Raw genomic sequence first — 15,722 nt, 5'->3', positions numbered from 1 at the left:
ATGCTTGCTTATAATTCTTTTGACATTTTTAAACCAGAATTTTAGTGCCTCATATGAAATTTTGGTTCATGTAGTTGGATGCAAAAGAGTTAATGAGCTTCTGAGAGATGATTTCATGATCATTGAGTTCTTCTATATGTACCTCTGGAGTGTTTGAACAGGCCATTCTGTCGTTCAACCGAGAAACAAAATATCCCCAGATGTATCTAGAAGGTTGCAATGAGTTTTAACTCTAACTGATTAGATCCACATGTCACCCAGCCAAAGGACATGGAGCTCCTAAATTTGAACTTCTGCAGAGTAGTCATTCTCCAAAAATTTATATCTTCAAAATAATGTACCAAAACAACTTTTAACATTGATAAGAAAATAACTCACCAGTGCCTTCATAATACTTTGTGCAGTTTCCATATTCAATATCTTCCTCTTTAACATCAAACTGTGGTAATGCAATCTCTTCCATCTGAACGGGGTCCTTAGCTTGCCAAATGAATTTCAGGTCTTCGGTGGTGTAGCCAACTAAGAGGTAAAGTGCACATAATTAGAGAAATAAAAATGCAAGTGCAGAAAATATAATACTAAAACAGTGTTTTTGATTACCACAATGGTGCAAAATCTTTCGTAGGGTCCAATTCCTATTCCTCTTTTCCCTACTTGTCTATTTCCTATGAAGTCATATTGTTTTACCTATTTCACTGCAGCTGTAAGGGAAGGAGAACCAATTGATGAAAAAAACACCAAATATATAAGTGAATATATATATATATATATATATATATATATATATATATATAACAAATATATTTTCTTGCACCTGCCTAATACTAATAGATAACTCTGAAATAAAATGGACAAATGAGCTTGAACATTAGCACAAAATACTCTGCAGATGCTGGGGTCAAAACAACTCACAACACGCTGGAGGAACTCAGCAGGTCGGGCAGCATCTGTGAAAACAATCAGACGACATTTTGGGCCGGAACCCTTCGTCAGGACTGTAGAGGGAAGGGGCAGAGGCCCTATAAAGGAGGTGAGGGGAGGGTGGGAAGGAGAAGGCTGGTAGGTTCCAGCTGAAAAACCAGCGAGGGGAAAGATAAAAGGGTGGGGGAGGGGAAGCAGGGAGGGGATAGGCAGGAAAGGTGAAGAAGGAATAGGGAAAAACACAATGGGTAGTAGAAGGAGGCGGAACTTCCTCCACAACTTCCGCCACCTTCAACAGGACCCCATCACTAAGCACATCTTTCCCTCTCCGCTTTCCGCAAGGATCGGTCCCTTCGCGACTCCCTGATCCTTACGTCCCTCCCCACGGATCTCCCACCTGGCACTTATCCCTGTAAGCGTAGGTGCTACACCTGTCCCTACACCTCCTCTCTTGCCACCATTCAGGGCCCCAAACAGTCCTTCCAGGTGAGGCAACACTTCACTTGTCAGTCTGTTGGGGTCATCTATTGCATCCGGTGCTCCTGGTGTGGCCTCCTCTACATCGGTGAAACCCGATGCAGATTGGGGAACCACTTCGTTGAGCACCTCCGCTCCATCCGCCAAAACAGACAGGATCTCCCAGTAGCCACCCACTTCAACTCTGCTTCCTATTCAGATATGTCCATACATGGCCTCCTCTACTGCCATGATGAGGCTATACTCAGGTTGGAGGAGCAATACCTCATATACCGTCTAGGTAGTCTCCAGTCCCTTGGTATGAACATAGAATTCTCCAACTTCCGGTAATTCCCTCCCTCTCCCTTTCCCCATCCCTATGTCACTCTGCCCCCTCCCCCAGCTGCCTATCACCTCCCTCATGGTTCCGCCTCCTTCTACTACCCATTGTGTTTTCCCCTATTCCTTCTTCACCTTTCCTGCCTATCACCTCCCTGCTTCCCTTGATCTTACCCCTTACTGGTTTTTCACCTGGAACCTACCAGCCTTCTCCTTCCCACCCTCCCCCCACCTTCTTTATAGGGCCTCTGCCCCTTCCCTCCTCAGCTTGAACATTAGAAAGCTTTTGTGCATTAGAACAGGCTATTCAGCCCAACAAAGCTTGCCAAATTCCTATTCACACAGTGTGTTAAAATAACTATTAAGTTTAGATTTGAAAGTCTCCAAAGATACTACTCTCAGCTACACAACTAGGTATGTGTACCTAGATGTGTACAACTTGCTGTGGAAAGAAATGCTTCCTGATGTTTGTCTGCAATCTCCCTTTAACCAGTCTCCACCTATGGCTCCATGTCCTTGATGGTAGATTAATTGTCAAGTAGCAGCTGGCATCCACCTTACTTATACCCTTAATGATTCTGAACACTTCTATCATGTCATGTCTACAGTCGGCCCTGCTTATCCGCGAGGGATTGGTTCCGGGACTCCTCACGGATACCAAAAAATGCGGATGCTCAAGTCCCTTATTTAACCTGACTCAATGCGGTGGACCTTAGGACCCAGTGGAAACCCGGACCTTATTTAACCTGTCTCAGTGCGGTGGACATTAGGACCCGGTGGTGGAGCTCTGAATCCGCAGTGTTTCTGTTCACGAAAATGATTACGATCACGATTGAAAATAAAGTGGAAATAATAAAGCGATCAGAAACGCCATCGGTCACTGGAAAAGCATTAGGCTACAGTCGGTCAATGATCGGAACAATTTTAAAGGATAAAATGAGAAAGACCCTACCCGATTAAAGCTACAATTATTACTAAGCAACGCAGTGGTTTAATTATTGGGTTTTGGAGTTTGGGGTTTTTGATCCACCACATCAACCCGGCACCGATGGAGAGCGTGCTCGGGAGCGCTCTGTCACTGGATCGAACTCCGGAACTTTTGTTCCCCAGCCTGGCGCTGAAACATACGTTTCTTAAGTATTTTATATGCATAGAAAGCTAAAATATATACTATATACTAAGGCAAATGTTTGACTAACTGACGCTAAATAATATCGGATGTACCTGTTCCGACTTACTTAGTAAGAGAACTTCCCTTTTCTTTTTTTCGATCCCAATTCACGATAACCTACGCACATCCTCCCGTATATTTTAAATCATTTCTAGATTACTTATAATACCTAATACAATGTAAATGCTATGTAAAATAGTTGTTATACTGCATTGTTTAGGGAATAATGACAAGAAAAAAAAGTCTGCACATGCTCGAACAACAAGTGCTGGAAGAGCACTTCCGGGTTTTCACGATTCGCGGTTGGTTGAATTTGCGCATGCGGAACTTGCGGATAAGGAGGGCCGACTGTCCTTAAGCCAAAAAGATTTAATTCCCTCAACCTTTCTTCATAGCTCATACCCTACAGACCTAGAATGAGTCTAGCCGCCCTTCTCTGAACTCTCTCTAGTGCTGCACATCCCTCACAAAATATGGCGGCCAAAATTGTACAGAGTATTCAAAGCGTAGCTTCAAAAGTATATTATACAGCTTAAGGAGAACATCTTTAGACTTGAACTCCATTGATCCCAACATTATATTAGCTTCCCTAATTGCTTCTGTGCATTGTCTAGATGTTGATAGTGATGAGTCTACCAAGACGTCCAAATCCTTCTCACACAGTGCACTTTCTAACTCAGGACCCCCCATTGTGTATTTATATCTAATATTTCTACTCCCTTTTTTTTTAAGGCATCTGTTAGTCTCATGAGACCATGGATTTGTGCCTTGGAAGGTTTCCAGGGCGCAGGCCTGGGCAAGGTTGTATGGAAGACTGGCAGTTGCCTATGCTGCAAGTCTTCCCTCTCCACGCCACCGATGTTGTTCAAGGGAAGGGCACTAGGGCCGATACAGCTTGGCACCGGTGTCGTCGCAGATCAATGTGTGGTTAAATGCCTTGCTCAAGGACACAACATGCTGCCTCAGCTAACGCTCGAACTAGCAACCTTCAGATCACTAGATTGACGCCTTAACCACTTGGCCACGCACCAACACATATACTCCCTATATGTAATATTTAACATTTACTTACATTAAAGATATTCTAACATCTGCAAGTAGCATAACACACAAACTATTCCAGAACATTTCCTTTCCTGCATATAGGCTCTCACCCTTTCTCTTCCTTCCTGCAGCTTCCACCCCATCAGATGTCATGCCTCCTGTATGAAAGTACCACAAAACTTCTCCCCCTCCCCTTACAGTCTTCCAAAGAGACATAAATGAATGGCATACTGTGGTTCATCCTTCTATTTCCATTCCTTCTTTCAACCTGATTTTATTGAAGAGCTGCTTTACTTTTTTTTTGCTTACGTAGATCTAAAAATTCTCTTTACTTACAATGAGCCATTACTAAATCTGTCCATATGCTGCCAATAACATGCAAGTTGTTAAACATATCTGTTAATGACAAACTGTTTGGCCTCATTTAGGTTCTGTCTGATAGGAATTTAGTATTATGATACATTGCATACCAATAACTAAAAATAATATATTCTACTAATTAGTTATTTTTATTTTAATGAACATAGCAATGACCAGAAATGTTACTCCAAATACAAAGCACTGGAAAGGCTGGAAATTTGAAAGTTCCAATGAAAGGTTATCAAGCTAAAACTCTGGTTCCCTCTTGACAGATGTATATAGATGACCTGTTACATATTTCCAACATTTTATGTTTTCAATTCCATTATTATCTTACAGGTGAGTAATGATGAGAAAATACTATCATCCTATTTTTGGGAAAAAAGCCCACTGGATACTTCTAAGAATACTTTGCTGATTATTACTACTATTAAGTTATCTCAGATAGGTCCATGCATTTATGAGAATAATACAGCAATATCCCAGAGTAGTCTGTATTCACTTACTATTTTCTCCCATAATTCATTAATTTAACTGATAGTCAGAAATACAAAATAAATTAACTATAAATTCACATTTGTCTCACATACTTGCTCTTTTATTTAAAAAAAATTAATGGTTCACAATTCCAAGAATGGATGCAGTCTCCCAAAGCCTTCTCCAAGTCGTCATGGAGACTTCTGCAGGATTACTGGAACCAAGTCCATTGCAGAGCTGAACCTGACACCTGCACCTTTTCACGGGGGATCATTAACATGCAGGACTCCAGGTGCTAACTTTCATTTTCTGGCACAGATGGTCAATTGGCGTTGTGGATGAACAACTAATTATACATGCTGACCACGCAACAATTAGCAGCTCATTGCTCTTGCTCAGAGTGAAAACCATCCCTGCTCACTGAAAATTGTCTTTCCCTAAACGATAGAAAACACTGCTTTTGAAATATGAGATCTTAAAACAAAACCTGACTTATTGCCAACAGCACCTCTACCGTCTCAACTATCAGTCAAAACATATAACCTGAAGCAAAAATTCAAGAAACGTACAGCTCTCCAGCTGAATCTTGCAACGCTGTGTATCCATGGGAAACAGGGTCAAATCAAGAGGGCATGAAAGTGTTATTGACAACCTGAAATATGAAAGAGAACAGCAAACATTACCCACTTTTGAAAGCTATAAAAATAGAGCACTTTCAGCAAATGCAGTCAGCGTCATCCTTAGATGTCAAAATTTTATCTCACCTCATACTGAGCAGCACATCACCATTCCGGAATATAAAGAGCAGGATGTTGTCCTGTGTTACATCATGAAAATTTGCATTCTTTTCATTTGCAAAAAATAAATCAGGCTTCCATAAGCAATTGAACATTGTTGGATCCACAGTCAGCGCATCTGAACCCTTAAAATCATTTGGTAGTTTGAGTCGAGGGTCATTCCATTTTTGTCTCAGGAATATATTCACTCTATAGTCCTATCAAAATAGAAGCTACAAATTAGTTGTGCATGAAAGATACAATCATAGAAAATTACAAAGTAAAATCATAATCAGAATAAAATCAAAAATAGAAACAAAATGCTGAAAATATATAGCAGATTAACTGACAGCTGAAAGAGAAGGAAAATCTTATCTGGGAACTGTGATTTCAACTTAGAAGAAATGTTAATAGTTTTATTTATTGAGAATAACACAAGCATCCATTTTGATACTAATTTTACTAATTAATGCAATTTATCAGGTGGATCAGAATGATAAATCTCTAGCATTGAATCCAACCCTCCCCCTCCCACTTTCAAATCTCTTACTAGCTCTTCTCGGCCCGAAACGTCGACTGTACCTCTTCCTATAGATGCTGCCTGGCCTGCTGCGTTCACCAGCAACTTTTATGTGTGTTAACTGTATGTTGTTACTTTAAAATTACTTTTCAGTTATTATATTAGGAAGAGAACTTTTTTAACCTACTGTTAGCATTCCTACCTCTGGGAGGGAAGGTTTAAGGCTTGTTTTTCAAGTAACAATGGTGATGTCAACCAGAACATGTGGCTGAATATTTGTCCTTCTGTTTCATTGAAGTTAGGAAGTAATGACAGGTTAACTAGTATTACCCAGCAGAGCTGGCCATGACCGACCCATAATCAACAGCATTCTATACAAGCTCTGATCAATAATATCACAAAATGGTTGAACAGGTATTGGCATTGGTTTATTATAGTAGATGTACCAAGAAACAGTGAAAACTTTTGTTTGCATGCCATCCAGACAGATCATTCCATATAGAAGATGATCAAAATAGTGAAAAAAGGAAAACAGAATGCATGTAAAGTTTCATTTACAGAGTAAATGTAGGCACTTAAACGAAGTGCAAGGGTTGCAACAAGGTAGATTGGGAAATCAAGAATTCACCTTTTTAGTGTATGGAAGGACTTTTGAAGAGTCTGATAACGGCGGAATAGAAGCTACCCTTGACCCTGGTGGTAGGTGCTCTGAAGCTTTTGTATCTTCTGTCGAACAGAGCAGGTGAGAAGAGAAAATGGCAAGGTGGGAGAGATCCATAATTATGGTCAAAGTTCAAAGCTCAAAGTAAATTTATTACCAAAATACATTTATGTCCCTGAGATTTGTTTTCTTGTGGGCATGCACAATAAACCCAGGCAACATAATAGAATCACTGAAAGGCCATCACACCCAAGAGCATGAACAAACAGCCAGTGTGCAAAAGACACAACAAATGGTGTAAGTACAAAAGAAAAACAGGAATAACAAAAAATAAATAAATATCGAGAACATGAGATGAAGAGTCCTTGAAAGTGATTTCACAAGTTGTGGTCAGTGATGAGACGAGTGAAATTATCTTTGGCTCAAGAGCCTGATGGTTGAGGGCTAATAACTGCTCTTGAACCTGGTGATGTGAGTCCCGGGCTCGTGTACCTTCTTCCTGCTGGCAGCAGCGAGAAGAGAGCGTGGTCTGAGTGGAGGGGGTCCTTGATGATGAATGCTGCTTTTCTGTGACCACGCACCATGTAGATGTGCTCAATAATGTGGAGGGCTTTATCCATGATGGACTGCTGTATCTACTACTTTTTTGTACGATTCTCTTCAAGGATATTGGTGTTTCCAGACGAGGCTGTGATGCAACTAGTCAATATGCACTTCACCACAGATCTATAGAAGTTTGTTAAAGTTTTCGATGTTATGCCGAATCATCGCAAATTTCTAAGGAAGTGGAGCCACTACCATGCTTTCTTTGTAATGGCACTTACGTGCTGGACCGAGGACAGATCCTCTGAAATGAAAATACTAAGGAATTTAAAGTTGCTGACCCTCTCCACCTCTGATCCCCTGATGAGGACTGCTTAACGGACCTCTGGTTTCGTCCTCATGAAGTCAATAATGGGGCTAACAGTAGCGTAGTGGATAGAGTAATGCTATTACAGCTTGGGATGTTGGAGTTCGGAGTTAAGTTCCGGCACCAGCTGCAAGGAGTCTCTGTACCTCCTCCCTGTGGAATACGTAGGTATTCCCCAGGTGCTCCCATTTCCTCCCACAGTCCAAAGACCTACCAAATAGGTTAATTGGTCTTTGTAAATTGTTTCCTGATTAGTTTAGGGTTAATCGGGGTTGTCAGGGGTTTCTGGGGGGGGGGGCATGACTCAAAGGGCCAAAAGGGCCTACTCTGCGCTGTTGCCAAATAAATAAATAATTTGTTCTTTGGTCTTGCTGATATTGAGTGAAATGTTGTTGTTGCACTACTCAGCCAGATTTTCAATCTCCCTCCTATATGCTGATTCGTCACCCCCTTTGATGCTGCCAATGACAATGGGTTTGTCAGCACAGTTAAATCTTGCATTGGAACTGTGCTTGGCCTCACAGTCATAAGTTTAAAGAGTGTAGAGCAGGCAGCTAAGCACACGAACTTGTGGTACACCTGTGCTAATGGAGATTGTGGAGGAGATGTTCTTTCCAAACTGAACTGACTGGGGTCCGCAAGTTAGGAAATTGAGGACCCAATAACACTAATAACACTGGGGTCTTGAAGCTTATTAATTGGTTCTGAGGGATGATGATATTGAATACCAAGCTGTAGTTGATAAAGAGCATCCTAATGTATGCACCTCTGCAGTTCAGATGTTCCAAGGTTGAAATGGCATCTGCTGTGGACCTGTTGAGCTGGTAGGCAAATTGAAGCAGATCCAAGTTGCTTCTCAGGCAAAGGTTGATATATTTCATCACTGACCTCTGAAACCACTTCATCACAGTGGATGTAAGTGCTATAGGCTGATAAGTCATTGAGGCAGCTCACCTCACCCCACACTCACCTCTGGAGCATTGGACAGTAAAGACACCTAAATCAGACTATTGTTTATAATGCTGCAATTCCAAGCAATCTCGTCACCAAACTCCAATATCTGGGAATCAACAATTCCAACTGCAACTGAATTCCACAATTATACACAAAGCTGGTGCCCCACAAGGCTGTGTTCTCAGCTGCCTACTCTAATCCCTGAACACTCATGACTGTATGGCCAGATTCTGCTCTTATTCCATATACATTTATAGATGATACCACCAACGTGGATAATAACAATGAGTCGGAGTTCGGAAGGAAATAGACTGCTTGGCATGATGATACCATGAGAACAACCTTTCCCTCAATGTTAGCAAAGTAAAAGGACTGGTTATTGACTTTAAGAGTTCAAGTTCCTAGGAATGAGTATCGCCAATTGCTGTCTTGGTTCATCCACATGGACGTCATGGGCAAGAATGCTCACCAATGCCTCTACTTCCTTAGGAGGCCAAAGAAATTTACCATGTCCCATCATCCTTTACCAATCTTTATCCATGAACCAGAGAGAGCATACTGTCTGTGGATGCATCATGACTTGGTATGGCAACTGTTCTGCCTGTAATCCTGAGAAACTTCAGAGAGTTGTGGAGGGGAGGGAACGTCGACTCAGACCATGAGAGAGAACACAGCTCAACACATCATGGAAACCAGCCTTCTCTCCGGTGACTCTGACTTTGTTCCTCACTGCTTCAGTAAAGCAGCCAGCATAACCAAAGACCCCAGCCATTACAAACATTCTCTCTCTTCCCCTCTCAACTTCTGGCAAAAGATGCAAAAGTCTGAAAGCATATACCACAAGGCTCAAAGAAAGATTCCACCCAACTGAATGAAAGGATAGAAGCTGTCCTTGACTGCTAAATGGTCCTCAGTATGATAAGATGGATTCTTGACCTCATAATCTACCTCATTATGATCTTGCAACGCAGCCTGCACTGCAGTTTCTCTGTAGCTGTTACACTTTATTCTGTGTTCTGTTATTTTCCTACCTTGTACTACCTCAATGCACTGTGCTATGAATTAATCTGGATGAACAGTATGACCAGCTTTTCAATGTACCTTGGTACAAGTATCAATAATAAACCAATTCCAATCCAATGTAAATTCCCTTCAAACTCAGCATGATATCCAGAGGAATCAGTGAATCTTGGGGCAGCTTTGGCCTGGTTGAGCCATTTATTCTTTGGTACAGGCAACTACCTTCTACAAATTGGAAATACATTTCAAAATATGCAATACCATCATACTCTTTCTTTGTTATATGTGAACAAGGGCAATGTTCTACAGCAAGATTTATCACCAACAACCAAGTTACTTTTTCCTGACATAAAGGAATTAAATTCCTGATTGTGGAGTACAAAATCAAGGAAATATGCTGAACTAAAAGCAAAAACTACATATACTACTATAGCCGGAATGAGTTGGATTACTGTAATAAAATCCTATCACAGATGCAAAGACCAAATGACTTTTCCGTGATTCTGGGTTTGCTGACTTAGTCATAGAGGAACACGGCATGGATAGAGGACCTTTGGTTCAACGAGTGACCAATGTGTCCATCAATCTAGTTCCAGCTTGCCTACAGCCCATTTTCCCCAAGCCCCACCCCTCCATGTACCTATCCAAGTGCTTCTTAAATGGTATTACTCTACTTTTCCCAAACACTTCCTCTGTTAGCTCGTCCCATGAACTCGCTACTCTGTGTGTGAAAAAGTTGCCCTTGTCCCTTTCAAATCTTTCCCCGCTCACCCTAAATCTATGCCCCCAGTATTGGACTCCTCTACCCTGGGGAAAAGACTGTTACCATCCTCGTCATCTATGTCCCTCATGATTTTATAAACCTCTATTATGTCGCCCAACATCCTCCTACGGCCTATAGAATAACGACCTAACCAGGCCAACCTCTCCCTATAACTAAGGGCCCTCCCACTAATACAACACAATTATTCCACCAACGATGAGTAATTTCTCTACACAACTTCTCCTCAAGTTCCTACTGACTGTTGGGAGGTCCCGTGAGGGTGATTCTCCTCCTCACGTTTCAAAGATCTACCCATTTGGTCTCATTGAACAATCTCCCTCAAGAGCATCATCTCGAAGAACTCCTGCTATGTCTTCCCTTATCAAAAGGGCAACACTCTCTCCTCACTCATCCATACCTCTGTCACACCTACAGCATCTACATTCTGGAACACTGAGCTGCCACTCCTGCCCTTTTGTCAGCCATGTTCCTACTATGGTTAGAACATCCCAGTCCTCAGAACCAATCCACACTCTGAATTCATCTGCCTTGAGCATCGAAATAAATGCAGTTTCACTGGGTATTTTTTCCCTGCCTTTTATGTGCTCCTAGCCAATCTGATTATTAAACTTGCTCCCGCTGGCTACTACTTTATCCATGACTTACTCCAGTTCAGAGTTCTACCCACCATGAACCTCCCTAAACTGGTTTACTCTTCCACGTAACACCAGGAAATTTCCTTGCAAGGATATTGTCCCCACGCTGGTTCAACTTGTACAACCTGTCACCTTTGTACAAGTCACCTCTATCCCAAAGCCATTCTATTTGTCCACGAACCGGAATCCCCGCCATCTGCACCAGATCCTCAGCCACAAATTCAGCTGGTCTATCTTTCTATTTCTGACGTCGTTTGCACATGGACCAGGTGTAATCTGGAGATCACTACCCTTGAGGTACTGTTTCTTACCTAACTTCCTACACTCATTCTGCAGAACTTCATCCCTTGTTCTACCTGTGTCATTTGTACTAACATTTACAATGACCTCTGGCTATTTGTTCTCCCACTTGAGAATTTTCTGCAGGTGCTCAGAGACACGGTTTCCAGGAGGTAATACACCATCCTAATGTCTCTTCTGCCTCAAGTCTCCTGTCTGCTTTCCTCACTATGCTGGAGCAATGAACTAGTTTTCCAATCATTCTTAAGGTCATTCTCTTTCAACTGACAACAGAATCCCGAGTGCTGCTGCAGAATATCTTACTGCAGTAAGAAAGGAAACTGTTGAAAATAAAATTGAGCGGCGTTTGTTTTGACAGCCACTGTAACATTATCAATAAAATTATGCTACATCCATCATTTGGAAGTTGGAAAAATCAAAAAGCCTATCGTCAACAATACTCTTCACTAAGATGTTAATGTGCAATTTCTCTGTTTTTTGTACATTAACCTTTACTTTATCTAATACTGTATAATATGCTGGAAGTTTAAAATGTGCCCAATACTGGAATTTTGAAATGAAAGCAGAAAGTGCTTGAAACACTGAGCAGGTCACTCCAAATCTCCAAAAGGAAACCACAGTTCTAATGAAGGGTCTCCAACTAGACACTATAACACTGTTTATCTTCTAACATGTGTGGTCAGCGAAGAGCTCCAAGCATCTTCTGCTTTCATAACACCATTCCACTCCACTCTGTTTCCCTCTCCTTTATTTTCAATAACAGATTTTCATAGGGAAAGTCATAATATCCGTCTGAAGGGTCAGAATTTTTCTGGAAATCCTCCTTTAGAACTGACCAAAACTTAAATAAATGTTGAAAAGTCATTTGTTGCTGGAACAATCCAGCATTCTCTAGAAATACACTCTTACAAGTGCATATAACAAAACACTTCTTCATGGCTCAGACATCCTTAAAAATAACTGTTAGAGTGAATTCTTTTGGGTAGATGATTCGTTTACATTTAAATGGCTTTGGCCACCAGACTTCTATTTGACAAAGTACTGTGAAATGAGTCCACAACAATGCACTTCCTAAAAGGTGTGAATACCAGATGCTTCTGGCGCTGTAGTTTGACCAGATGCCGTAGTTTCAAAGACAGTATTATCTATACTTTATAAATATTAATTGTCTTCTACGTTAGCATGTAAAATGACAAATAAATGTATAGTGGATTTAACTTGCATTCCTAAAGGCTGTGGGTACCAACCCAGACATGTTGGCATTGGAAGGAAAGAATGAATTCAGAAGGTGTGATGTTTGTATGTAGCTTCAAAAGGAAGCATTGTCTGTGCATTGTCTATAACTTTTTAAGTAGCGATTGCCTTTGTGTTTAGCATATAAATATCGGGCCCACATTGGGCTAGCAGACCTTTCTACTGAAAGTGTCTCCATCCGTATGATGCCTGCTGTACCTTGTTGTGTGGAATAAAGAAGCTGCTTTGTATCTACCAGTGACTCTGTCTCTCCGGTGATTTCATCCACGCTACAACATTTAGTGTCAGGAGTGGGATACTTCGTGACCCGTTGTGTGGCCAGCGTTCCTCGCGGTCTAAGTTAGTGAGTATTTTTCTAAAATAATGCTCGCACTTGGATCTGTTCGGTCGGTGGTACACGGGATCACAACGTATCACGAACATGGAGAGCTGAGCAGGTAGATATAAAAGTAGTGTGTGCGTCTGCATGTGTGATTTGTGAGAAATCTTTGCATGTTAACCTGGTTAACTTGGTGAGACTTGGACCACCAGTTGCAAAAGGCGGTAACCAATGGTACGGTTTGAGACGCCAGTGTAGGGGCAGGTATACTCGTTCAGGGAGTTGCATTTCAGCGTATGCATTTGCAAGTGTGATGCAAAGGAATACAGCAGGCATCATGAGTTCAGGTACTCAAAAGTGGCAGATTGTGGAATACATACTCTGCAGTTTTATATTTTGAGTAGTGTGGGAATTAGTATGGAGATATCTCAGGGAGAGGTTTTACCCAGATAGAGCTACCAGAATGGTACCTATTGAGGTCAGGCAACATCAGACTGAGATCCCTGATGATCCGAACCAGCCTTTGACCTTGATTACGACTACTCATAAGCCCTTCACCCCCGGGGAGAAACAGAGCATTTTGTCTGAGCTGCCCTCACTTAAAGTTGACTGTGGGAATTCAGAATTCTGGTGTAAGCTCAAGGAAATAGTTGAAATTCACCAGATGCACCCTAAAGATATACATGTGGTGGTGAAAGTGAAGTGCCCAAGGAATATATGGAACAAGATGGCTCAGGGGATGTGGGATGGTACATGGGCAACTACCAGGAGCGCCAGTAATGAAGAAAGATATCGCTCTTTTAAAGGGGAAATGAGGCAGCGGCTGGGGGAAGGCGAGAGTAGCTGGGGAATGATAATGGCAGTGACCCAGAGGGCTGATGAGACAGCCATGGATTATGCAGAACGTAAATACCAAGCATATGAGAAGTATTCAGGGTTGGATAATCCAGGGAGGGATGACCCAGTCTTCCTAAAAATGCTGAAGGAAGGCCTGAGCTCAGCCCACCAGGAAGTTTTAGATTTAAGCATAACGGTGGGGTCCAACTACTCTGAGATAGTTTCATAGTCCAGTGAAGTAGACCAAAGAAAAGGCAAGAGAAATCATAAAGTGAGTATAGTGGATGCAGCTGCTGTGATGTCCCGGAGAGTTTGTTTTGCTTGCCTGCAGCCAAGGCACCTAGCAAAGGACTGCCAGACCAGGTATAAGACAACTAAGGAGCTGGTGGTAGACCTGAAGAGAGCTAAGGTACCGGTGACCCCTGTTTCCATCCAGGGGGTCAGTGTGGACATGGTGGAGGGTTACAAATACCTGGGGATATGAATTGACAATAAACTGGACTGGTCAAAGAACACTGAGGCTGTCTACAAGAACGGTCAGAGCCGTCTCTATTTCCTGAGGAGACTGAGGTCCTTTAACATCTACCAGACGATGCTGAGGATGTTCTATGAGTCTGTGGTGGCCAGTGCTATCATGTTTGCTGTTGTGTGCTGGGGCAGCAGGCTGAGGGTAGCAGACACCAGCAGAATCAACAAACTCATTCATAAGGCCAGTGATGATGTGGGGATGGAACTGGACTCTCTCACGGTGGTGTCTGAAAAGAGGGTGCTGTCTAAGTTGCATGCCATCTTGGTCAATGTCTCCCATCCACTACATAATGTACTGGGTGGGCACAGGAGTACATTCAGCCAGAGACTCATTCCACTGAGATGCAGCACAGAGCGTCACAGGAAGTCATTCCTGCCTGTGGCCATCAAACTTTACAACTCCTCCCTTGGAGGGTCAGACGCCCTGAGCCAATAGGCTGGTCCTGGACTTACTTCATAATTTACTGGCATAATTTACATATTACTATTTAACTATTTATGGTTCTATTACTATTTATTATTTATGGTGCAACTGTAACGAAAATCAATATCCCCTGGGATCAATAAAGTATGACTATGACTACTATACTATGAGTTGATATGCTACAGCTGTGGCCTATCGGGACATGGCTGGAGACAGTGTCCAAAAGGGAGGGGGAAAACCCAGACGAAGGTCACGGCAGGCACCCAGTCGCCCACCCCATCAGCAACCAGTCTGACTGTCAATCAGATCAAAAAGTTAGTGACGGCACCTCTTAGGGCAGAAAAAGATGTGGCAGCGGGCTCCACTGCCAGTGCTGGTGACCCGCGGATGTACACAACGACATTGTTAGGGGGACGGCAAAGCAGTGTGTTAGTGGACACAGGGGCATCGGTATCGATAACAGACTTACCCTTACCAACAACCGGACAGGCCAGTTATATCAGGAGTGTAGGAGGGAAAACAGTAAAAGCAGAAAGAAGTGAATCGCAGATACTAGAAATCGGGGGAGTTCAGCTTCCAGTGTTTTTCTGGGTATGTCCAAATAGTGAGGGCACGATCCTTGGAATAGACATCCTAAGGGAAGCAGGAGCTGTTATAGATTCGGGAAAGGGGGAAATAATATGGACGAGTCAGGGGCAGCAAACGCGCACAACCAACAGAATACACAACCTGCCTAGCATAGTCGCAGCTGCCCCGATCACCAGAGGCTGCAGCCCGGATGGGGTCCATGGGTTACCTTGTCAGCAGTTCCCAGCAGTGTGGGCTACACACAAGCAAGATTGTGGTCGAGTAAAGATAAACCCAGTTAAAATAGAAGAGGGTCTGTATAAACCCCATAAGCAGGACCCTATACAAACTGACACACTGACCACTGTTCAGGGTATAGCGAAGGAACAAAAACACCAGGGGATACTCAGAGAGACTGCTGCCATTCCAGAACATAAAGTTTTCCCAGATCCTCCGAGGGCAGAC

General features: G+C 42.5%; 1 protein-coding gene across 1 annotated transcript in view; it reads right to left on the bottom strand.

The window, feature by feature from the left end:
- glrbb (glycine receptor, beta b) overlaps positions 1 to 15,722 on the bottom strand; it is a 151,876-nt gene that overhangs the window by 58,264 nt on the left and 77,890 nt on the right. Inside the window, exons 5-7 of the mRNA XM_072254697.1 lie at positions 5,533 to 5,762; positions 5,338 to 5,420; positions 379 to 519 (exon numbers count right to left, since the gene is read on the bottom strand). Of these exons, the coding sequence (XP_072110798.1) occupies positions 379 to 519; positions 5,338 to 5,420; positions 5,533 to 5,762 (454 nt within the window). The remainder of the gene's footprint in view (positions 1 to 378; positions 520 to 5,337; positions 5,421 to 5,532; positions 5,763 to 15,722) is intronic.

Source organism: Mobula birostris, chromosome 4 (genome assembly GCF_030028105.1).
Source record: "Mobula birostris isolate sMobBir1 chromosome 4, sMobBir1.hap1, whole genome shotgun sequence".
NCBI classification, from domain to species: Eukaryota; Metazoa; Chordata; class Chondrichthyes; order Myliobatiformes; family Myliobatidae; genus Mobula; species Mobula birostris.
This window is presented reverse-complemented; position numbering and strand designations above follow the sequence as displayed.